General features: G+C 42.4%; 1 protein-coding gene across 1 annotated transcript; it reads left to right on the forward strand.

Annotated features, from left to right (window-relative positions):
- Nucleotides 1-409: 409 nt before the first annotated feature.
- Nucleotides 410-24493, forward strand: megf10 (multiple EGF-like-domains 10). The gene is made up of 25 exons (XM_072454035.1): nt 410-503; nt 7650-7781; nt 8479-8580; nt 8699-8799; nt 9774-9866; nt 15562-15808; nt 15878-15998; nt 16530-16666; nt 18078-18290; nt 19682-19856; nt 19936-20056; nt 20139-20302; nt 20394-20496; nt 20894-21040; nt 21123-21257; nt 21347-21475; nt 21560-21688; nt 21927-22055; nt 22144-22272; nt 22369-22587; nt 22651-22763; nt 22835-22955; nt 23052-23096; nt 23179-23388; nt 23473-24493. The coding sequence occupies exons 2-25, from the start codon at nt 7669-7671 to the stop codon at nt 23610-23612; spliced, it is 3336 nt and encodes a 1111-aa protein (XP_072310136.1). The 5' UTR covers nt 410-503; nt 7650-7668; the 3' UTR covers nt 23613-24493.
- The last annotated feature ends 847 nt before the right edge of the window (nt 24494-25340 follow it).

Here is a 25340-nt window from a genome sequence, read left to right on the forward strand (position 1 = left end):
TCAGTTTTATTCAGGCGTAGTACCTTTGTTCAAAATTGGGACTTGTGAACCATCGGACCAGTGGGCTTGGAGATATCTGGAAGAGTCGGTGATTTAGGCATAAAATATGGATTATGGATCTGACTTGATTGATCGCAGCTTTTCTAAATATCGACCTCTGTGTAGCTCATCCAAGGAGTTTGTGGAATCTTAAAGCACTGGGGCCTCCATAATTTACGTTTGAGATCACTTTCCACGCTCTATCAGTGCAACTCTGAAGGCAACTCTGGACGGACAAGGGGCGGGAACGTAGGACAAGGGGCGGGAACGTATGCGATCACGTGGTTTTGTGACGTCGGTGAATGAGCTCTATACTTTGGAGGGGGTAGTGTCTGCGGACTTCAGTGACTTGTCCCTGTGAATGTGACAGTTTTCTCCAAGAACAGCTCCAGGATTTATCAGTATCCAGGGAGAAAGGACGGACCCATGGGACAGAAGAGGACCCTCTTTCTCTATTAGGACAGGTGAATTCTTTGACTGATGAGAATATTTTACTGTAATACTACTGTAATATACTGTAATTATAGCCTATTTTCATCCAAAAATAGCTAAACTCAATAACCTGCATCCTTCTTTTCAGTGCTCAATTTGGATGAATGTAAACATCCACTAAAGTTGAATCTCACCTCAAAAAGGAGGCTGAAAGTAAGACAGTGCAGTTATATTTATAACAATAAATAGTACGTTTAGACATTTGCCAGACCCCTATTCAGCCTACATATCCAGTAATGTAAAAGTTTAGATTCACTGTCCCAGCCAGAAAGCTGGGGTGCCAGCCTCAGCTGTTGTTTTTTTCACTTGATGGAAATGTGCAACTGTGACTTTCACTGCACTTTTTACAAAGATATTCAAAGAACCCCATAGGCTTTTGTTACCTTTTTAATCAGTCTATTCCGTTACAAACAATTTTAGTAATTTTTGGTCTTCTACTGTTGTCATTAGGTCAACTAAAGAAATTATTGCATTTAAGTTTTTTGCAGAAAAATTCTCAAGTGAAAAAACAGGTTAAACTGTCCTGTCACTCCAAAACTCAATTTCACATTCTCTTTTCTGCCGTGGCCCGTGTAAATCCTTATAATCTAATATAATAGGGCTGCAGCTATCGATTATTTTAGTAATCGATTAATCTATCGATTTTTTCTTCAATTAATCGGTTAATTATTTTGTATATTCCTTAAACCATTTAAAAACATATTAAATCGTTTTTTTAAATAAACGTTATAGTTCATTGTAATAAACAATAACAAATTGAGTTTCTGCCTAAAAAACACATTTTATTCTTAATTTCACATAAGAAACAGCAACATTTCACTTCACCAGTCCAAGTGTTCTGTTTGTATATAAAGAATATATAAAGAATATATATAAAGGGCTAATTAACTTGTCACCAGACTGTTTGTAACAGTTACAGTATGAATTCATTTGCCTTTCTGTCACATAACTTAAAATAAAACATTAGTTTGTAAAACATTGTGTGTGGGACAGTGATGCTGGTGTTTGGAGCGGTGGCTCTACATTTTGTATTTTGTCACTTTACGGCGTTGGCTCCGCGTCATCGCGTACTTTCTGTTTCACATCAGATTATTATAACACGGTCGCGGTTCTCCTGCTGTTTCCATGGATGTATTGGCCGTTTCAAGGCGCCGCAGAGGAGCATGTGGCATGTTTGAAACGTACGAGTGTGACTGGGAAGCGGGAGTGTGGAGCGGGAGTGTGGAGTGTGGAGTGTGGAGTGTGGAGCGGGAGTGTGGAGCGGGAGTGTGGAGTGTGGAGCGGGAGTGTGGAGCGGGAGTGTGGAGTGTGGAGTGTGGAGCGGGAGTGTGGAGTGTGGAGTGTGGAGCGGGAGCGTGGAGTGTGGAGCGGGAGTGTGGAGCGGGAGTGTGGAGTGTGGAGTGTGGAGCGTGGAGTGTGGAGCGGGAGTGTGGAGTGTGGAGCGGGAGTGTGGAGTGTGGAGCGGGAGTGTGGAGTGGGAGTGTGGAGTGTGGAGCGGGAGTGTGGAGTGTGGAGCGGGAGTGTGGAGTGTGGAGCGGGAGTGTGGAGTGTGGAGCGGGAGTGTGGAGTGGGAGCGTGGAGTGTGGAGCGGGAGCGTGGAGTGTGGAGCGGGAGTGTGGAGCGGGAGTGTGGAGTGTGGAGCGGGAGTGTGGAGCGGGAGTGTGGAGTGTGGAGCGGGAGTGTGGAGCGGGAGTGTGGAGCGGGAGTGTGGAGTGTGGAGTGTGGAGCGGGAGTGTGGAGTGTGGAGTGTGGAGCGGGAGCGTGGAGTGTGGAGCGGGAGTGTGGAGCGGGAGTGTGGAGTGTGGAGCGGGAGTGTGGAGTGTGGAGCGGGAGCGGGAGCGGGAGCGGCGCGCGGAGCTTGTTATGGTGGTTAGAGTGTGGCTGCCCACGAGTCCGAAGGTTCACTGGTCCGAAAATTCCGAAATTTGAAGGTTCACGTCAGAAGATTGAGTCAGCGCAACGGGCTCTACTCGCGGCTCTCCTCGCCGAGGGTGTGAGTCCGCGCAGCACACACTGCTTTTTGGACTTTTCCAGTGTTAATGGACTTTTTATGATTAAACTCAAGTATTTTCCATAATCGACTTGTTTCTGTGCATAGCCTGAGCTCCTTATCGTGTTATTTGTGAATTCATGTATATTGTTTTGAAAGGTAAATATGTGGATTATTGTTAAGCCTGACTCCTTGCCCTTTTAAGAATTTCTGATGACAACCTCAACTCTAGAGGTCTCGCTACGTACATTAAATGATAAATCAAAATGGCCTGCCATCCGTTTTGACATGGGGTGGAAAAATAAACCATCCCTAAAACCCGGCCAGCGCGGTGAGAGTCCGCGCAGCGAGCGCAGAAAAGTTGGAAAAGCTTGACGCGGCAGACGCGGCACAGCAACCAATCAGAGATTACGCTCTAGTGACGTGCTACACACTACCCGGAAAAAGAGTCAGCACCATGGTCAGCACCAGGGGCAGCACCGGGCAGCACTAGCTCATAATCGGACATTTTGTCCATAGATATTCAATCACTTTCATACGGTCTGAAGTTGTTCTTGAAATAAAACTGTATCGGGAACTGAAATCTTTTTCTCTAAGTTGTACATTTTGTCTTATAGATACGAAATTACGTCAAAAACTAAGTGATGTCTTTGCATAACCAATTTCATCTGCTACATTTAACATGAATTAAGTTGGAAGACCACAGTGTGACGTCATCATTCAGGAGTGTTGGTGCAACGGTGAAAGACACGGCACGGTTGTAAGTTCGAGGCCCGCTCGCATCCAAAATTACTTTGGGCTTAAACCTTTGATTGCACAGTCTAGTTTGTTTTGGGATGAGTTAGCTACATTTTTGCTAATACAGAGCCATGGCATAAACTAGTTTTAACCAGACGAAGTAAACCTAACTTTCCTCATTCATTGCCATTATTCAACTTCAAGAAATGTAAATGTTTGCTCACCTGTTCATCTGATCCAGCCATTATTAACAGGTGAGCAAACATTTACATTTTTTCCCCTCGTCTCTAACTACTGCAAAAAATTAGGGTAAAAGATTAGGGGTTAGGATTATTTATTTTATGGTCAAACAATATCTTTGAGCAGACTATACTACGAGTGAAGTGGAACAGACTGTAACGCAATTAAAAATAGTGTAGCTAACTCACCCCAAAACAAATATAAGTTTGAAGTCGAATACATCTTGCTATGGTTAGAACGGGTGTCGAACTGGGAACTCTTAAGATTTCCAGCAGTCTAAGCCAAATCTTTAACCGCCAGGCCATTACATCACCTTTTACTCCGAGGAGTCCCTAGTGTGTAGAATGGTGTAGAATGGAAATGACACCCTTCGGTGTCTGTGTCATTCCTTCGACAATAAAGCGGATATTTCATCGCCTCCGGGATTAAACTGTTTTCCAGTTGGAGTTCTTCAAAAGTTGAATTTCTTTTTTGACTACCAATCCTACGGTGATCGGATCACGCGTATTTCTATAAATGAAGGCATAGAGTGGAGGATTCGAGATGTTCCCTTGTTATTTTTATATACACAGTACAACTTACACCTGTGAGCAGCTGGTGCACAAAGCATTGTGACGAGCCCCAGTGCGTGTCTTCGTGCTTCGTGCGCATTTTACAGACTGACTACATCCCGATGCCGTCTATGCACCTTCACTTTAGCCATATGAGGAACCTTTGGACCAGTGAACCTTCGGACTTGTGAACCTTCGGACTCGCGAACCTTCGGACTCGTGGGGGGTAACAGGTTAGAGGGCAGCTCGCTCGCCGCACCTAATCTTTTACACAACAAAATTCTTCTCGAGTCGCACTCGTGAGTTTAAACACGCCGCTCTCTCTGTTGTGCTTCAGTTGCTTCAGAAAGAAGCTCCGCGGGAAACAAAAGCGCCACAGATTCACGTGTTTTTAATAAAATATGTAAATTAAAAGTTGAATGGACGATTTTTTTGGGCCCAAATCTGAGTCTTATTTCTTCGTGGCGTGGACTGCCGATTAGTCCTGCCACGTATCAATCATAAAACGCACCTACCGGTCACCTGCAGCCGCGTGTGGCTCGTCCCCACGTTTCCGCGTGTCTAAGTGCATTGATCTATCATAATATAGTTCCCTCAGTGTACGGGACAAAATGAAGACAGAGAAAGACTGTTCGAGCTGAGTCAGAAGAAGAGGTAAATCTACGGGAGACGAGAGATACGATGCGATCCGTCGCGCTAATAAACAAACGCACGTGTGTTGTATCAGTCCGCACGGTTGGAGTGCGCATGCGCACTTCCTCCTGCGTTCTCAAATCGCCGAAAAATCGTCCATTGCGCCTTTAAACAAAGCATCGAGGCAATACAATAATAATCAAAGCTTTTTTGTAATCGAACTATTCGATTAACTCGAGTAATTGTTGCAGCCCTATAATATAATGTAATATACAATATATCAACCGATTAATCAACTAAACGACTAAAGAACTTACATACCAGTTGCCATAAGCTACTTTTACAGTGTGCATCACTTTGGTCAACCTTGTTGTTTTAAAGCATTTTATATATACATTTGATTTGATTACAGCTTTAGGACATGTGAGATAGTTGACACAGCTCATTATGAGTTCAAAATATTCCGATAAATATTATAGGCTGAATAGTTTTCACAGTTTCGCACTTGTCTAAATCAGTGATACTCAGTAAATGATAATTGAACTTGGGGCAAAGACACATGAAGCCTTTTTCTTGTGTGACGCTAGAGGGACTTCACACAGCAGATCTGGACCGCGAGGCGTCAATGGTCTTCTGCTCATAACAGCGTGTCCATAATGTATAATCCTCTCCAGTCTCTGTGGTGTGTGTGTGTGTATGAGCCACACAGCACGGCCCTTGTTTGTCCAACAGTGCATTTGTCTCAGGATGAGGAGGGGTTTTTTGGGGCACTGATGGCTGCAGCTGTGCCCATGCGGTGTAGTGAAACCAGAGAAGTCTGTCCATGCTGTAAACGCTGTAAACGGCCACTGGAGACAGCACTCGGACTTCACTGACACCCAACGTTCTCCAGAGGTCCAGCAGCCTCCTAACCTCCTCACCTTGTGTTGTGTCTCCCTTGATATTAGTGTCGAGGGAGGGATCAGGCAGCTGGGGCCGTAAAACGAGCAGTAGTGGAGGCGAGAGAGAGGAAGGGAACCAGACGGACAAAGTGTGGACATTTTAACTAAGCCTCCAGGGATTGAGATCATATGATTCGATCAAACTTTATGACCTCTTTTGCACTTACATTTCACAGATCGTGTCAGTAATTCAGGGAACACACGTCTCGAGACGCACCAAATCCTAACTCAGTATCGATGTCACAATCTAAGATGCACAATTTGTTTCCTGGCGAATCCACATTCAACTTTATGCAGGACAAAACGGTGTATATTCTCTGCTTTTGCTGGAGATTGCCGGTTGGTTGGAAATTATTTGCTCTTTTTGGCTGGACAATATCTAGTTATGGCTGACCTGCTGCCTAATGAAGACACATAGAGCTTTATATGAACTTTGAAGGGCAAAGAGGACACAAAACACAAAAACGGGACTAACTACACTTCTCTCTTATAGGTTTGTGGTTAAAAAGGGTTGTGGAAGAGTTTTCAGTCAATGTAAATGATCAAAATTTGCATACATAAGAGTTCACAGTAACTCTTGCGACGCTCTGTATCCCAAAGATTAGCCACGCTAACAATAAAGAAGATAGATTTTTTTAAAGCTTTGCAGATGAAATAGATTACATACAGAGAGCAAATACATGTAACCTTTGTACAGTGCAACCGCTTAATACAGCAACACTGAGCTTTGATGCAAACATTGACTGTAGTGTTCTTGGTCCATAGCCACTGGTGTCAGACGGTTATTTGCAGTTTTGTTGTTGTTGTTGTTGCTGCTGGTGAACTCTGCTTGCCCTCGCTGAAGCTTGCTCAGGTAATGTGACAGGACTACTGATGCTCGGAGGCTTTGTCAGGCGCTTGTGCCTCGTGAAAGAGGAGAATGAGACAAGGCAGCAGGCTTCTGGTGCTCCTTGTGCTTTATAGGCCCATGTTTCGAGGGTATGTTAATGTAAATTGTTGTTACTGAATTACAGTTGGATTCATTCAATTCTCAGTGTCGAGTGTTGAGACTGGGAGTGGGCGATATTAATCAAAAATGATAAGGCTCAATCCAACAATGTGCTGAAACGTGTTGTTTAATGTGTTTGTTAACGTTTAAGTACCAAACAAACATGAAGAGAATGTAAAATGACACATAAAACTGCAGAAATACCATGTCAAATGAATTGCAATCGAATCAAAATCGCAATTTGAATGATCGTAACTGGCAAATGGCAAAGGGTACAATTTCGGAAGTACTATGGTTTACTCCGCAAACAACGAAATACCTTGTCAATCCTGTAGTTTGAATCTGTTCTGAAATACACAATTTTATTAGTTGTCCAGCCCTATTTCAGTCTTTTTGTCCATTCTCAATCTTTTGTCAGTTATCAAAACATGGATCGCAAATCTAATTAAAATATGTCCTAAAATTGAAATTAGAGGATACTTTTTCCAGTGTTAATGAGCTTATTGCAGAATTTTGAGATAGTCTTTTGTTTGCCATCTACTCCGAGCCGAGACTGTCATAAAAGCTTGTGCATTCACTCATGCCCGCAAGCATCTACAGTAAATAAACAACAAAAGGTCACGCAGGAAACCACAGTAGGAGAGTGAAATGTTCAATTTATAAGATTCAATCACTCTGGGTGGAAATATCATCGGGGACACAGATAAAAGTTAACTGAAGACACACTGTATAATGAGCTTTACAAGCTTTTTCACGGAACACATTATTTTTGGAGGGGTACAAAACTGAGCCGAGAACAAGATTTGTTTGTGTCTTAGGTCTTCCTTATGATTAGGGGTGGCAGAGGCCCAGTGTAACCCACAATCAGTGAGAGAGTTCTGTCATTGTGGTAAACATAGTCAGAGCTGTGTAGACATAGATATTTCTCCTCCATGTTCGTATAAGCCACTCCATAAAGATAGCCGGTTAAGTCAATTTGCAAGATTTGTTTTGACTTAAGATGAGGTTTTGTGTTGTGTCTGGTCTCTTGTTTACAGGGGCAGCTCCGAGACGGCCATGATACTTTACTGCCACCGAATGGTCCTGTTGGCTGCGTCCTTCTGCTTTCTTCCCTGTATTACTTCCTCGCTAAACCTGGAGGATCCCAACGTCTGCAGCCACTGGGAGAGGTCAGCGCACAGAGTCGCCATGCTCATCCAAGCAAAGCCACAATAAAGGAGCAGAATCCACTCTGATATGGTGCAGGCTGATTTCCCAGCTAGATTGACTTTCGGTGTCTAATCTAAGGAAACAGCTGCACACACACACACACACACACACTCAGAGGCAGGCTGGGATGACTTACTGAAGACTGAGAAGCGTTAAGTGATGAGGGGATAGGATGGGACCCAAAACATGCATATTACTGCATATAAGGCCTAACTAACAAACAAGGGGCCTTTTCATTTGTTCCCTCACACAAACACACATTTGTACACATTGTAAATATTTTTCATTCTAATGTATGTACTTATTTGCCCTCAGTGTACATGCAATTGTCATAAATTGGCACATTTGTAAATAAATATCTGGATGAAACATGTATTTAACAGACCTGTAAAGAGCTAGTCATGAGGAGCTTTTACTTTTGTTCTCTCACCACATCACCAAAGTCTGTTATTTTTCATTGGTATCTCTATCATGTAATACAGGGCCACACACAGAGCCCGCTTTGGTGTTGTAAGGTGAGAGGTGCTCCGCTGTGGGTATTTAATCCACTGAGTACACAAAAGCCTAACGTTACAACACAGTCAGAAAAATGATTTGAAGTTACAAAATACTGTTGAAGGGTACGATTTCATATTTTAAATGCGTTTGTATTTTCAGTTACTCTGTGACAGTGCAGGAGTCCTATGTTCATCCGTATGACCAGGTTTACTACACCAGCTGCACAGATATCCTCAACTGGTTCAAATGCACCAGGCACAGGTGAGAGTGTGGCTTTGCACGTGGGATGCATTCAACATCAGTTTGAATACTTGGCTTATGGGAAACAATGAAATAATGTCATTGCAAACTAATAAGTATTTCTTCTGTCTGGGTGCAGAGTTAGCTACAAAACTGCCTATCGCAGAGGAGAGAAGACCATGTACAGGCGGAAGTCCCAGTGCTGCCCTGGCTTCTATGAAGCTGGAGAGATCTGTGCTCGTAAGTAGAGCACAAACAATGTTAATTTGCTAGTGAGTGAGTCGTACTAATTAACAGACCCAAGTTAATAAAACCCTGACAATATTAAAGAATAGTCAGACAGGTGAAAAGATCAGAATATTCTGGAAATATTCTTTGAATAATATTAGTCAAGAAGACGTGACAACTGATCATAAATAGCACGTTGCGGGTCAGAGAAACAAGCGCTTGTAGTTCAGTAGTTGATGAGGTGAAAGTGCCCGCGGGGCCTCTGGAGCTCTTATTGTGGCTAACAGGCATAAACAGGTGTGAAGCCAAAGGGACATTAGCCAAAACAACTGTTGTGGCTTTGCATCGTAAACGAGCCTCTTGTTATTTCATTAAGAATTAAAAGTTTGGATATATTTAAGTTTGATATGAGTATTTTTTTGTATCTAGTCTGTGAGCTGTGATAACATGCCCCAGGATTCAGAGGGGATTTTAGAGTGAAGAGACTCACATGAATCACATGCTTCTGAGAAGAAAGAGTCTTCAGCTAAGACACTGGAGGCTAAGGGACAATTCCAGATGGAAGGCACCAGAGAAAAATCTGTTTAGAAATGGGATACATTTTGTGCTAGTCCATTTATCTACTATGCATTTTATGAATTGATCAAGTGTAAAAGACGTTAATGGATGGATCTGGTTTGATCATAGAAGGATTCAGTGATGGCTTATTGAGATTATTTAGGAGCAACTTCATTCAGTGGGAAGTTGTATTCAAGGATCACTTATGTCACTTATGTTATGTAAAATTAGTACCTGTAAAATCACATAGGGTCTGTTTATACATACTATAATATTACTTTCTATACAGTATGTTCTTACAATATTTGATGATCTATGTTTTATTGGCATACAATACTTGAGTAATCGAATCTACATTTTATTGTGATGTGTGAAAACATTCTTGCCTTATTGATCCTTTTTGCACATCTCGCCTATTCCTCCCTCAGCTTTCTGTGCGGAGAGCTGTGTTCATGGCCGCTGCATGGCCCCCAACACCTGCCAGTGTGAGCCGGGCTGGGGGGGCTCCAACTGCTCCAGTGGTAAGTCTCTTCAGCTGCTGCTGTCTGTTACCAGCATTGTTTGTGTCAGACCCTGGGTGTCTGTGAAAGCACTTTGAAATTCACAAAAAGGAAAACAGACACATGTATCATTTTACCCCTGTGGCTTTGGTCACTGAAAGTACATGGCAGGTAGGCTTCACACTGTAAAAAAAACAAACGAACAACACTTGTTGCATGTGAAAACTGAATGTTTTTGTAAATAACACAACAATACATTTCAAAGAAAGTTGATTGTACAAACAGCCATTGGCTCTGCATGGTCACAATAATGTTCAATTTGGCAGCTGTCTGTGTGGTACTGTTAGTGTGCTGTGTCAAAATGAACACTGTGCCTTTGTTGGACAATTAAATTATTCCAGATAGTAGCTCGTTTACACTTGAGTCTCTCATTAGGATGTTACCATGATTTATGACACTACCTTTCACCCCAGCTGTCAACCAACATGTGCTCAGCCTCATGTCACAGCTGCAGCACAGCGCTTCTGCTACTTTAGTTTACACAATTATATTTAGTATCTAATGTAATCTTTGTTGGATAGGATATTGGCCCTGCTTAGAGTAAATGTTTATTTCCCATCTCATGGGATTGAGCTGCTCCCATGCCACACCACGGCAAATGTTTTCTGGCTATCCTTGTAGTAGTTGTTTTGTTTGCACTATCCTGCTGAGAGTCTGCTGAGAGCTATTTCTGTGTATTCTGATAAGACAGTGAATGCATCTCCACACTGGTCTATATGCTGATATGTATGAGGAGCCCACAAGGTGTGCCGGGCTGCCCGCTGTCTTTGGTTTCAGCCTGTAATAATGATGGGTATTGTTGTGTTGGGCCCTGGGGCTCCCCTGGGCCCCACTGAGTCTGACCCGCTGCCTGTTTGTCTGCTTCGTCTGCACCACTAGAAACAACCACGGCGTTGCTGTATGTAAAGGTGAAACCAGTTTAAGGTACAACTTAGACCCCAACCTCACAAAAAAACTAAATGTATGCTGGCTCAGTGGTTTCGTTGCAGCACATTTGTCGGGTAACTTGCCTTCCTCTGCCTTTACTCTTTCCATTTCTTGCTCTGCAGACCTAATTTAATTAACCCATAAAGCCAGAAAATAAATAAAGTACCCCGTAAAGTAAATGTACCGGTAATGGTTATAGAGTAATCAGAAACCCCCTGTTCCTGTTGTGACAAGGTCAAAGCAGATACCTTTCTCAAAAAAATAATCATTTTGATACACATATTTATTTAATGTCCGTCGTAAACTCATTTTTATGCTTCTATAGTATCTTTTGTACCTAATCTTAATATCTTCCTACCTTGCTAATGGCTCCTGACAGACAAACAGAACTGAGACACTCACTATGAGGATACAATAATAGTTCTTTGGAGCTGCTGCCCTTATAGAGAGCATATATAGTTTGTGTTGTATTGAATGAAAAAAAAAACAGCAGCAGCAGATCACTGAAATATCCTCAGGATGAAGACATTAGGTCAAGCAGAATGTCTTTAATTTCCTCAAGAGCCCACAGATAAGCCTCATTTTACAGGTCAGTGAGCCATTACAATATGTCTGAGAATCAATTTGGGGACCAAGAACAGGAAATGGGGAGAGTGTGGGGGGTGGCCAGAAATAATACAAAAGCTGTAGAAAATTGTGTGGTAGGAAATAACCCCAGGCTTTGGATCTTGTGATTTAGTACACATGATATCAACACAAGATGCTCAGGAGATCTTAAGTTCAGTGTGTGGACTGTCACTGTCTTGTCAGTGGTCTGTGTCTAGGGTTGCAACGATTACACGAGTTAATCGAATAATTCGATTACAAAAAATCGTTTAATTTACATATTTTATTAAAAACACGTGAATCTGTGGCGCACGGAGCGCACGGAACGACTTGTGGCGCTTTTGTTCCCCACGGAGCAACTGAAGCACAACAGAGAGAGCGGCGTGTTTTAAACTCACGAGTGCGGCCCATGAATGCGACCGGGAAGAGTTTTGTTGTGTAAAAAAGCAGCTGCCGCGAGAACCACCATAACAAGCTCCGCGCGCCGCCCGCCCCAGCACCCGCGTCTTCACCGCTCCACCGCGGACCCCGCTCCACACTCCACACTCCCGCTCCACACTCACGCTCCACACTCACACTCCACACTCACGCTCCACACTCCACACTCCCGCTCCACACTCCCGCTCCACACTCCCGCTCCACACTCACACTCCACACTCCCGCTCCACACTCCACACTCCCGCTCCACACTCACGCTCCACACTCACGCTCCACACTCCACACTCCCGCTCCACACTCCCGCTCCACACTCCCGCTCCACACTCCACACTCCCGCTCCACACTCCACACTCCCGCTCCACACTCCACACTCCCGCTCCACACTCCACACTCCTGCTCCACACTCCCGCTCCACACTCCACACTCCACACTCCCGCTCCACACTCCCGCTCCACACTCCACACTCCACACTCCCGCTCCACACTCCACACTCCACACTCCACACTCCCGCTCCACACTCCACACTCCACACTCCACACTCCCGCTCCACACTCCACACTCCCGCTCCACACTCCACACTCCCGCTCCACACTCCACACTCCCGCTCCACACTCCCGCTCCACACTCCCGCTCCACACTCCACACTCCCGCTCCACACTCCCGCTCCACACTCCACACTCCCGCTCCACACTCCCGCTCCACACTCCCGCTCCACACTCCACACTCCCGCTCCACACTCCCGCTCCACACTCCACACTCCACACTCCACACTCCCGCTCCACACTCCACACTCCACACTCCCGCTCCACACTCCCGCTTCCCAGTCACACTCGTACGTTTCAAACATGCCACATGCTCCTCTGCGGCGCCTTGAAACGGCCAATACATCCATGGAAACAGCAGGAGAACCGCGACCGTGTTATAATAATCTGATGTGAAACAGAAAGTACGCAATGACGCGGAGCCAACGCCGTAAAGTGACAAAATACAAAATGTAGAGCCACCGCTCCAAACACCAGCATCACTGTCCCACACACAATGTTTTACAAACTAATGTTTTATTTTAAGTTATGTGACAGAAACGCAAATGAATTCATACTGTAACTGTTACAAACAGTCTGGTGACAAGTTAATTAGCCCTTTATATATATTCTTTATATATTCTTTATATACAAACAGAACACTTGGACTGGTGAAGTGAAATGTTGCTGTTTCTTATGTGAAATTAAGAATAAAATGTGTTTTTTTTAGGCAGAAACTCAATTTGTTATTGTTTATTACAATGAACTATAACGTTTATTTAAAAAACGATTTAAAATGCTTTTAAATGGTTTACGGAATGTACTAAAAAATGAACCGATTAGTCGAAGAAAAAATTCATAGATTAATCGATTACTAAAAGAATCGATAGCTGCAGCCCTATCTGTGTCAAGTCAAGTCTTCCGCTTTTCTCCACTATCAGAGAAAGTCCTTTTGGGAAAAACAAAGTTTGCGCCAGATGTTTTTGAATTTTTGAGTATCAGAGTAAGAGGCATTAGTGTTCCCATGAGCGCACACTGGTGTAATGGAAGGGCCGCCAGCTTCCAGTTTCTCCCCAGAGAAGAGAGCCAACACACAGCAACTGCCAACGTATGCACTCCACAAAAATGTCAACACAGTTTTCCAAGTGAATGAAAAGTTTTTTATTGTTGTATAAATTATTTGACTAAAGTAGTTAAGAGTTTGTCATTTTATTCTGGATATTAGAACTGAGGTAGTGTTTTCTACTTTCCCCACTTAAAACTTTAATTGTAATGTTCAGTTAATTTTGGTTATCACATATTGTGGACCACCTGTCTTCCCATTAATAAATCTATAACAAATAACACATCTTAAATTAATTGAGTTAAAAGTGAAAGCCTTGCGTGTCTTTCGTAGCTGGCCATCTTGAATGGGCCTGTGAAAGGGAACAGGCTGTTCTCAGGAGAGGGAATGAGGAGCCCCCAGCTCCTGGAGTTTGGCCTTTCTTCAATCTAGGTCAGGTTTCACAAAGGTACCAGGATGGCAGAGAGTTTCCATGTGTGTCTAATCTCCTCCCCCTCTTATTGTCCGCACAGCTTGGTCCCGGGACAGGGCACGGTTCAGGACCGCCTCAGGAAACCCTGTAGTGGATGTTTTATACTGTGTCAAAGTAGAGCGGACTAATGCATCTGGATAAAAGAAGCCTTTAGTTACTTGAGCAGGTCCAAAAAAACAGTGGGTCGACTAGGATGGGACGAGGAACTCATGTTATGCAAGGGGGATACGTATGTTTGTGTCATGCTCTGCCTGAACATAGCCCCAGTAATGTTCCCAAATGATGTGTCAGAACCACCTAAAGCTTGCAAGGCTTTCAATAAAGTTTGATCAAGTTAATCATTTCAAACATCATTAATAGAAAGCTATTGCTGATGTGAATTGTTAATAACAGGTCTTGCGCAGTTGCAAGACCTTTTATTAACAATTCACATCACTATAAACACTCAACTTAGATAAACCATTCAGTTACTCAAGATTTACAAATGAGTACAATTTTAAGCAAAGTTGTAACCCTGAAAGTGAAAATGTTTAATTCAGATATTGTCTTTCCACTGCTCTTATACAGCATACATGTGCTATAACTAATATCCAAACAATATCAAATATAGATGCCTGTTAAATCAGATATTGTGATGTTTCTTTGCGTGTTTCTTTGCCAGCTCGATCAGTGGTGGAGGTTCTGGTTTGATCCTATTGGTCTGCACAAGGCTGCTGGGCATTTTTTCTACGCCCTCATTGGACCCTTCAACTCTCGTCGATCATCCAGATGAGGCGCAGCTAAACTCAAATGCGCCTAACGCTTCATGGTGCATTTCCAGACCCCACCCGAACCAGCTGTGCTTTATACTAATCAGCCCAGAGAAACCACTCATAACCACAACCCCCATAAAAACTATTATTATTATGTCAACACATCACCGTTTGTTGTAATGGCTGGGACTAAATGAAGTGGCAAATGTTTTACTGATTGAAATTTCTAAAAGGTATCTCAAAATAGTAACTAGTGCGTGGGAAAGTAGTGGACAGTTTAGTCCCTAAACTAAGCTCCTAAATTAAAATTATGACAAGTTTGAACTCCTTTATATTGTCTACTGTAAATATTTGAGTAATGTTTAGGTTTTTAGATTACATTGATGCACTTGGCGGTGATATGTGTGTGTTGTTGGATGCGTTGGTTCTGTTTTAACAAAAGTTACTATAGTTAAACCACACACTAAATTAGGCCTTGACAAAGTGGACTGGGACAGGTTTAAATCTCCCTTGAAGTTGTAAGTGTTTATGATTACTGGCTTCAAAATCCCTTTGAATACATTTAAATATTTGTTTGTACGCAAGAGTTTTATATGGACTTAATTTATACTCTCATGGAAACACAGTAACAAGTTGAGTTTCTTAAAATGATCAACTGATCTGAGTAGTAATAGAAAGTCATTCTGTTTGTGCTGTAGGCTATAATAGTCTGACACACCTTGAACCAGTGATAACCTGGATGATAAGAGATTCAGACAATATGAGCTGTTAAAGGGTGGTAATGGGAACATAAGGTCAGCTTGGGTGTGAAAGAACTTCAAACAGGTGCTTAAAGTTTCTGTTTAATATATTCTTTCTATGTTGTGCTCATGTTTAGCTTGTGACAGTGAGCACTGGGGTCCACACTGCAGTAGCAGATGCCAGTGCAAGAACGGGGCTCTGTGCAACCCCATTACTGGAGCGTGCCTGTGCACACCTGGGTACAGAGGATGGCGCTGTGAGGCCCAGTGCGACGTGGGCGCCTATGGGAGCAGCTGTCAACAGAAGTGTCAATGTCAGAATGGAGCGGCCTGTCATTATGTGACCGGAGAGTGCAAGTGTAGCCCAGGATACACAGGTGCTATGTAAGTTAGCGTTAAGTTTACACTATTTAAACGTGTTATTGCTGAAATTAACAGTTTTTTTCCATGTAGCTGTGAAGACCTGTGCCCTCCAGGTAAACATGGGCAGCAGTGTGAGGAGAGATGTCCCTGTCAAAATGGAGGAGTCTGTCATCACGTGACTGGAGAGTGCTCCTGTCCTGCTGGCTGGATGGTACAAGTCTACACTTAAACACAAGAACAATAAGACTTGTATTAACATATCTTATTATTGATAGTATCAATAATAATATGTTAATACAACACAGTCATCACAATAGCTTCCATATTGCTGGAGAGGAAAAATAGAATGTTTTAAAGCACTTTTGGCCTGTAGACTTTATCAGTCAGGACAGTGTAGTGAGAAATGGGGGTGAGATTGGGGAAGAACATTGCAGCAAACATTTGAGAGCCGGATTCAGATTTATAACGCTGTTGGTTGCTATCCTTTCAACCATTGAGCAGCACTGAAAAGACCTTTTCTATGGCAAAAGCAGCTTTCAAAGGTGTAACATATGGTTCCCCTTTACCTGTGGGCAATAGACAGTAAACAGCAAGCTGTCATGGGCAGGTTTATAATTGATTTTTAAAATTACTACTGTGCTTGGTAAGAAAATATTTTAGAATTGTAAATTGTTTTCCCTTTTAGTGAGTCATGTAACATATTTAATTAAGTTACTGAAAGCTTGCGTGCATGTGTTTTTAGGGTACAGTGTGTGGTCAGCCCTGCCCTGAAGGAAGATTCGGACAAAACTGTTCCCATGAGTGTCAGTGTCATAACAATGGCTTTTGTGTGCCATCCACGGGACAGTGTCGGTGCCGTGCGGGCTACACAGGAGAACGGTAAGAGCTTATAGTAACACAGAGACTCACAATTATCGATAAATTGTGGGCAAAATAAAACTGGTTATGTGCACTGCTAACTTTTTGCATTGAGCGTCATAAACTTTACAAAAAACATGCTGTTTGTGATGCAAGCCAATTTACTATCATGCATATAAAATATATATTACACACACGTATAAATAAATAAATAAATAAATAAATAAATATATATATATATATATATATATATATATTGGAGACAAACACATCAGTGTAGCTTACTCAGTGTTTTCACAGACAAATGCAGAGTACCAAACAGGCTGTTGGTCCATATAATTAACAATGTCAAAGAGCACACACCATATACTTAGGGTGACCAATGACGGAACAGGAATAGCCATTCCATGTGCACTTTTATAAGTAAATAAGGGTTTGAGGGAAGCCAGACGTCATGGTATATCGCTGCTAGGAACTGGGTCACCACCACCACTCCCTAAGCCACTGAAATCCATTAACGGGTCACTCTGTGTATGGGATGGCTATGATCTGCCCCGCAGGAGGACAAAACTAGGAAATGAATTGTGTTGCTTATTGGGAGGATGCTTTACTGAAAGTAGGGAACAGAGCTTTCAAATACTAAAACATAAACAACATACAAAATCCTACTGGCATCATCAGAAATAAAATGTAGCCCTAAGACATTTATGTTTATATTCGTCCGTCTTTTTAGCCCACTGTAAATGAGTGGTTTGTGTATTCCATTAGCGTGTCCTGCTTAGGTTTGTGGTTGCTTTTGTAACTCCACTGAAATAAAAAAATATATAAGAAAGCCTTTGTGCTCTTTTGAAATGGTTTTAGGGTTTCTGTTTGCTCTTTTGCTGCGGTGTTTGTACAAACCATAAAAAAGCGGATACAAAACCATCACTGACATTTAGCAACCCACTGAACTCAAGTTAAGGCAATCATCTGTGTTTCCAATGGTTGTCCTTATTTCTCAGTTATGATCAATGAAATTAAAAATTAAACTCTGGGGTGAGAAAATATAATATTCCTTCTATTAAAAGGGTAAACAGTATGTTAACTGCTGGGAAGACTATGCACGATGTACAAATACCATTGTTTATTTATCAGTGAAGTATAATATTCCTATAAAATAGGAATTTCATACATTAATATAACAATTTTAAGATTTGATCATGCACCAGTCATACCGTTGGCATATTGAAGTGAGAACAGTAGTGGAGTAGTGAAGGTACTACTGAAGGTAACTTGTTCACTCTGCTGTCTGCCTTGAAAATGAAAACATGTTAAAATGTTATTCACGCTTCTTGTCTATTCTTGAGGTATGCAAATGACAATATCTGCGGATTCTGCTTATCAACAACAGTGATTACACACTTTCTAATGTGCTTGTTTCCCTTTTAAACAGTTGCCAGGACCAGTGTCCAGTGGGGACTTATGGAGAGGGCTGTACAAAAACATGCGGTTGTAAGAACAATGGCAAATGCTACCACACCAATGGCATGTGTCTGTGTGAACCTGGCTACACAGGGGAGACGTGCGAGACCAGATTGTGTCATGAAGGTTCCTATGGACTCAAGTGTGACAAAAAGTGTCCTTGCGCTGCACCCAACACACGCAGGTATGACATACAGTGTTGGGAAAGTTCACTTTCTACATGAACTAGTTCAGTTCATAGTTCACACATTTTAAAATGAACTAGTTCAGTTCCATCCATCCATTTTCTACCGCTTGTTTCCTTTCGGGGTCGCGGGTGACTGGAGTCTGTCCCAGTGACTTCGGGCCTTAGGCAGGGTACACCCTGGACAGTGGCCAACTTGTCGCAGGGCCAACACATAGACATTACAGACAGCTATGATGTTGGTCTGGTCTGGGAATCGAACCCATGATCTCCTTTCTTGGGAGGCAAGAGCACTAACCACCTTTGCCACCGCGCACTAGTTCAGTTCATAGTTCATAATTCAAAATTTTGAACTAAGTTCACAGCTCCAAAAAATCAACTAGTTCAGTTATTTTTTTAAATATCATGCAATAATTGTTCTAAATTATTTCCACAGCCCAAATACAACCACAGGCAGCAATTATTTTATTAGTTTAATGCTGAAGATATGTGTCAGATTTCATCTTCATATCCAATTTTGAATCCTTACACAACCAGGATTTACGTTCACATTGAAGGGACAGACTTCCCCCATGTGTTGTTGTCCATTCAGTCCACACTAGCAGCAGTTGCAGCTTTCAGCCCCACAGTATATTCTCAAAAACATGAGGGAAAACTTGCTGGGCAAAGTTTGCACATAAATGTTAGATTGTTCCTATCCTCACCGACCTTCTCATAAAACTCAAGGTCGTAGGGCGACTCCTGCTGCTCTGTGGCGGTCACGTCCATGCTGCTTTTTGTTTTGATGCGCATGCGCAGCGCGGTGCAACACGCGAAATCTGTCTACTCTATCTATCGGCCTCAACAACTGGAGCTCTCACACTTGCCAGACATAGGCTCTTTTTGGGCAACTTAACGGTGTGTTTCGCCTGGAAGTCTCTTGAAATCTGACACCTTATTGAACGAAATTAAAAAGAACGAAGGTGCCGTTCACAGACACCAGAATGAACGCGTTCATATTATCGTTCGTCAGCAGTAATACTGTTCGTTCAGTTCACGTTCACCAAACATATGAACGCGTTCAGGCACAACACTGATGCCATATACTGTCATTGGTGAAACTGATTTTTGACGTTTAGTGGTTGTTTTTCGGCTTGTCGGGCAGCTGGAGTCTGACATGTGTTGCTCTCATGTCCATATCAATGCCTCTGCTGTGTAAGTACAGCTGCTGCCAGCCACAGTTGTGTGGAAACAAAGACGTGCTTTTGAACGTCCAGTAGCAGGAGGGCTCCACCTGCTGGGTGTAACAGAGCCTACATTTGACGGTGACATTTGGTGGTTATTGAAGTGAAGTTATTGAAAAATATTGTGACCAAATGAGATGAATAATAGAAAATCTTGTCTATTCCCAGGTGTCAGCCCATGTCAGGTGAATGTACATGTCGTCCCGGATGGTCTGGCCTCTACTGTAATGAGACTTGTACGCCAGGCTTTTTCGGAGAGTCATGTCAACAAGTTTGTCAGTGTCAGAATGGGGCGGACTGCCACAGCGTGACAGGACAGTGCATATGTGCTCCAGGATTCATGGTAAACTGAGAGCTACTCAAAATTAACCAATCTTAAACAAAATGTCCTATTGTGTACAAAAAAATGCATCTTCATTTAGGGTCCCAACTGCTCAGTGCCCTGTCCAGCAGGAAGTCAGGGAATCAACTGCTCTTCCAGCTGTAACTGCAAAAACGGAGCTCAGTGTTCCCCTGTGGACGGCTCCTGCTCCTGTCAGCCAGGTGAGCAGAGCAGAGCAGCAAGAATGGCTGTTGTACATGTCAAACTAAAAGATCCTTACTGGATTATTTTATGCTTTTTCAGGGTGGCATGGAGTGGACTGCTCTATCAACTGCCCCAGTGGCTCCTGGGGCCTGGGCTGTAACCATACCTGTTTGTGTGGCAATGGAGGGGCTTGTAATGCACTAAATGGAGACTGCACATGCGCGCCAGGCTGGAGAGGTGAAAGATGTTACACACGCTGCCCGGTTAGTAAGCTCATTCTGTCTGATTTAGAAAAATACATAGTCTCATAGAATGCATAGTTTTTTAGTTTTTATTTTACGCTTCCTGCTTCAGGACGGGACGTACGGCCTGGACTGTAAAGGGCGCTGTGACTGTAGCCATGCTGACGGATGTGATCATGCCAGAGGACACTGCCGCTGCTTGGCTGGGTGGACTGGTAATATGATTTAAATCTAGGCAGTCTCTTACTTTTCCAAACCCACCTCAGTTGCAGGGTGGCAGTTTTCATTATAGATAGCATGCCTCTCCGCTTAGCAACATGCACACAGACCTCTGAAAGACGTCTTTGTACCTGCTCCTCTGGGCTCCACTTCTCTGTAGCCTCTTGCTGCTTCTGAAAGAAAGATTAATGAGAGCGAGCCAAGAGGGGCTGTCTCAGCATAAAGACAGCACTTAATGAATGTCCCTAGGAATATTAAAATATTTCTACTTTTATACCTTTTGCATGCCTATAAATATGCAATAATTAATAATATGTCTCTTCAACAAATTCTCTCTTAAGTTATTGGATTAAGACATTGTATCTAAACTGTGGATGCATTGTATGTTTGCAGGTATTCACTGTGACAGCGTGTGTGTTGAGGGCCGCTGGGGCCCGAACTGCTCCCTCCCTTGTAACTGTGAGAACGGGGCCTCCTGCTCTCCCGATGAGGGCACATGTGAGTGTGCTCCTGGATATAGAGGCACCACCTGTCAGAGAAGTGAGTAGCGTCTCATTCACATCATTCATTGAATACATTGTTGATTTTGATAATATTTTGGTATATTGTAAACACCTTACAGTCTGCTCTCCGGGGTACTTCGGCCACCGCTGCAGTCAGACCTGCCCACAGTGCGCTCACAGCAATGGGCCGTGCCACCATGTTTCAGGACAGTGTGACTGTCTGCCAGGCTTCAAGGGGGCACTGTGCAATGAGGGTAAACAGACTATGAAAAACACTAGATATATATCTGTGTATTTACTTTTAATACAAATAAATGGGATAATTGATGTGTTGAATGGGCAGTTTGTCCTAGTGGTCGCTTTGGGAAGAATTGTGCTTGGAGCTGCAGTTGCACAAACAATGGTACCTGTAATCCCATAGATGGGTCGTGTCAGTGTTATCCTGGTTGGATCGGAAGTGACTGTTCCCAGCGTAAGACTTTTTTTTAAAGCATCTGTGCTATAATCTACACATTTAAATTATCCTGTCTAAGTCTAATTACTGCATGTTTTACAGCTTGTCCTCCCGCTCAGTGGGGGCCAAACTGTATCCACACATGTAACTGTCACAATGGAGCTTACTGCAGTGCATATGACGGAGAGTGCAAGTGCACACCAGGATGGACAGGCCTCTACTGCACACAACGTAAGTACTAGTCTGTTTGTAATAGCACGTCTGTGGCTCAGGGGGTAGAGCGGAGCTTTATAATCGTGAACATGGTACTATGAAACCAGTTCCAGTCATACTGTTACTGTGTTTTTGGCAAGACATTAAGTCCAACCTGACCTGTGTGAATGTGGTGTGTGAGGTATCAATCCAAGCTGTGTTATTGTTGTCAATAGTAAATAAAACTTCATAATTGTATTGTGTTATTGTGTGTCAGGTTGTCCATTGAGTTTCTATGGGAAAGACTGTTCTCAGACCTGTCAGTGCAGGAACGGAGCCGACTGTGAGCACATCTCCGGACAATGCACTTGTCGCACAGGCTTCATGGGACGCCACTGTGAGCAGAGTATGTACATGAGGGCTGCTAGATATTAAGAGGGTTTGCGTGATTACAATTACAATTACCTGACTAACATGTTTTTTGTTGTTTTTAGAATGTCCATCAGGTTCATATGGCTATGGCTGTCGTCAGGTGTGCGACTGTCTCAATAACTCCACTTGTGATCACATGACAGGCACATGTTACTGCAACCCAGGCTGGAAAGGAGCGCGCTGTGACCAGGGTTAGTACTAGTAAAGCCATGACTTTTCCTCACCGTAAAGTGCAAAAATGAGCACAAATTTGTTCATAAAAATAACAAATGTATTTCTTTGAGTAGCTGGCGTGGTGGTGGGCAGTCTCAATAGTTTAACCAGTACAGCCATGCACGCAGACACCTATCAGATTGGAGCTATTGCTGGAATTATAATTCTAGTGCTGCTCGTCATCTTCCTCCTTCTACTCTTCATCATCTACCGAAAGAAGCAGAAAGGCAAAGAGCCCACTATGCCAGCAGTCACGTATACTCCAGCCAGGATCATAGCAGATTATGCAACAGGTACATACTTTAAAGTATGACTAAAATGTATGACAATGGATTTTCAATAATTGGGTCTTTCAGAAACCCATCCACCATGTGAGGGACACCCCAGTAACTACTTCTCCAACCCAAGCTACCACACTTTGACCCAATGCATCAGCCCAACACTGGTCAACAATGCTCCTTATGGTCAGGTATGTCTTACCTCACGTCAGAGCTACAGAGTTCATATAAAATGTGTTTCATTATTCATTTTGAATCTTAGAACAAAAACAACCAGCTCTTTGTGAACATAAAGAATGTGGAGCAGAGAAAGCGAAACATTGCAGATCACACTGGTACACTGCCTGCTGACTGGAAACAAGGGGACTGCTTCAATGAACTAGGTGCATTTGAATACACTTTTTGAATATCTGTAGTATTTAGTCACAACAAGCAAACATAAACAACATAAACAGATTGACAATCCAATTTTTGCATAGGGGCTTATGGCATTGAAAGAAGATACACAGGAAAATCTTTGCATGGTTAGTTCAAAATACCAACAAACAGAAAATTAAAGAAAGAAAGAAATTACTCTAACATTCTAATTCCTCTTCCTTCTGTCAGATCTGATTAAGGACACACCTTACCATGGCAGTTCATCTTCGCTCAGCAGTTCTGAAAACCCGTACGCCACAATCAAAGATCCTCCACTTCTGAAAATAAAAAACACAGAGTGTGGCTATGTGGAGATGAAGTCTCCAACCAGGCGGGATTCACCATATGCTGAAATAAGCAACGACAGCCTCACAAACAACAGAAATGTCTATGAAGTTGGTAAGCCTGAAGAAATTATTTGAGACTGAAGTTGAATTATTTTGGAAAAAATGATTCATTTATTGTCCACTCTTTACCTTTCAGAGCCAACTGTACCAAGCAATGGGCAAATTGGTCAGGACCCTTATGACATGCCCAGAAATAGCCACATTCCCAGTCATTATGACATTCTACCAGCGCGAGACAGTCCCACCTCAGAGGACAACAACATGGACAGTGAATAATGGGAGGGAGAAGCCATGTTCAGCCTAGACCTCTGCTCTGAATGGGCAGAACCACAACTGTCACTCCTGCGTTCTGCCACCTTTGGAAACTACTGCTGTACTCTGTGGCATTGATCTGTTGAATACGAACACAGAGGCGACTTTCAAACTTATGAAAGATATGTAGCCTTTGGGACTGCCAAAACCTAGTATGTCACTGTCTCCAGAGTTCAACATTAATAGAAACTCAAAGACCCATTTTCAAGACGAAAAAAGAAAAATACAGGAACAATGGCATTTTGCGCTTTTTTTTTTTTAATTTTTTTTTTTTACTTCTACATACTATAAATCTCTAGTTTTTATAAAATGTGGCTGATATTGAATATTAGAAGAATAGTTTGTATGAAAGATGTAAATTGAGTGGTAGTGAACATTTATGTAATATTTGCACATAATAATGTCAAGTTAGTGGTCAGTACTGAAGCTTCCTAGAGGAAACACAGACACACACATCTTGTCTTCCTGCAAGGGTCAAAGTTCAACAATGTCTCTTGGAGATTCTTAACATGCAAGAGTTGGGTTTCTGTAAATCCTTTGCTTTTACATATGAATGTTTTGTGCTGTAACTAATATAGAGGAGCGTCCGCCACTAAACAGCCAAAAGGCAAATAAACCATTGACATTCAATAGTAAATATTATTGTTTTAGCTTATAATTATTATTTTTGGTGTTCTGCATGAGACAAGGGCGTTTGTATAGAATAATGTTGGCGATGATGGATGGACGTAGTGTTTTAGATGACTTTGTCGAAATGGTAGTTTAGTGTTGCAGATACAGTGGCACTTATATATCTATGGACAAATGATGTGTAAGAAAGATGCAGTACATAATCAATATGCCAAAGAAGAATCCTTTATTGTCATTTGATAATTTCAAGATAATATAGTCAACATAATTCTATAACTTTATATGTAGTTTTATTATCACTTTATCAAACATGTTTTTATCAAATTAAATTTACACCACTTTCCATAGTTTAATTCATCCCGACCTTTCCCAGCATCTATTTGTCATAACTGAGGCTTGAGCTGGACTCAAGCTTGAATGAAAATGACTTCCACAGACTTCCTAAGCCTTATAAAGAAACATATCCATCTCATTCCATGTCAATTGATCCAATGTGTGTGTGTGTGTGTGTGTGCGCGCGCGCGTGTAAGTAATTGGAAGTTGGTTTCTTTTTAAGTTTTGTACATTTTCTACTATGAAACAGTTTGTCCTTGCCTGGATCCAGATTGGTTCTCCCTCTTTATTCTATACAGAATATCTCATATTGGTAAGGGATTGGAGAAGGGTGTGTTCTTGGCTTGACAGGCAAGGTTTGTTCTAGACGTCGTGGATTACTACTAGTGCAAAGCATATGGTTCAATGCTGCATAATTTCTAGGTTATGACTTTCACCATGAGGTTTAGAACAAGTTAGAGCTTGTGGACCTGGGATTTGCTCGCATGTTTTAATGAATTATTATTTCACAAACGATGCCGACTCCGAACTGTACACATTCACTATTAGGTAGCCTATATAAACGTAAACAAATACAAAATTATAGGCAGGTTTTTCTAAAGAAATTGATTCATATACACATTTTGCATATTTTGCTGTTGAAATGACCATACAAACAGAAGCTATCCTGAGATTATGGTCATGTAAAAAAATGTATATAGTTATGTTCTCTAAGAGGAAAATGTCTAT

This window comes from Eucyclogobius newberryi, unplaced genomic scaffold (genome assembly GCF_026437365.1).
Source record: "Eucyclogobius newberryi isolate DKJ021-1_F unplaced genomic scaffold, fEucNew1.0.hap1 SCAF_2, whole genome shotgun sequence".
Classification (NCBI taxonomy): Eukaryota; Metazoa; Chordata; class Actinopteri; order Gobiiformes; family Gobiidae; genus Eucyclogobius; species Eucyclogobius newberryi.

Coding starts and splice junctions, on each gene's coding strand:
- megf10 (XM_072454035.1), top strand. CDS start 7,669: ATGATACTTTACTGCCACCGAATGGTCCTGTTGGCTGCGTCCTTCTGC. Junction 22,273..22,368: donor AGGAGCGCGCTGTGACCAGG/GTTAGTACTAGT, acceptor TTCTTTGAGTAG/CTGGCGTGGTGGTGGGCAGT. Junction 23,389..23,472: donor CAGAAATGTCTATGAAGTTG/GTAAGCCTGAAG, acceptor TTTACCTTTCAG/AGCCAACTGTACCAAGCAAT.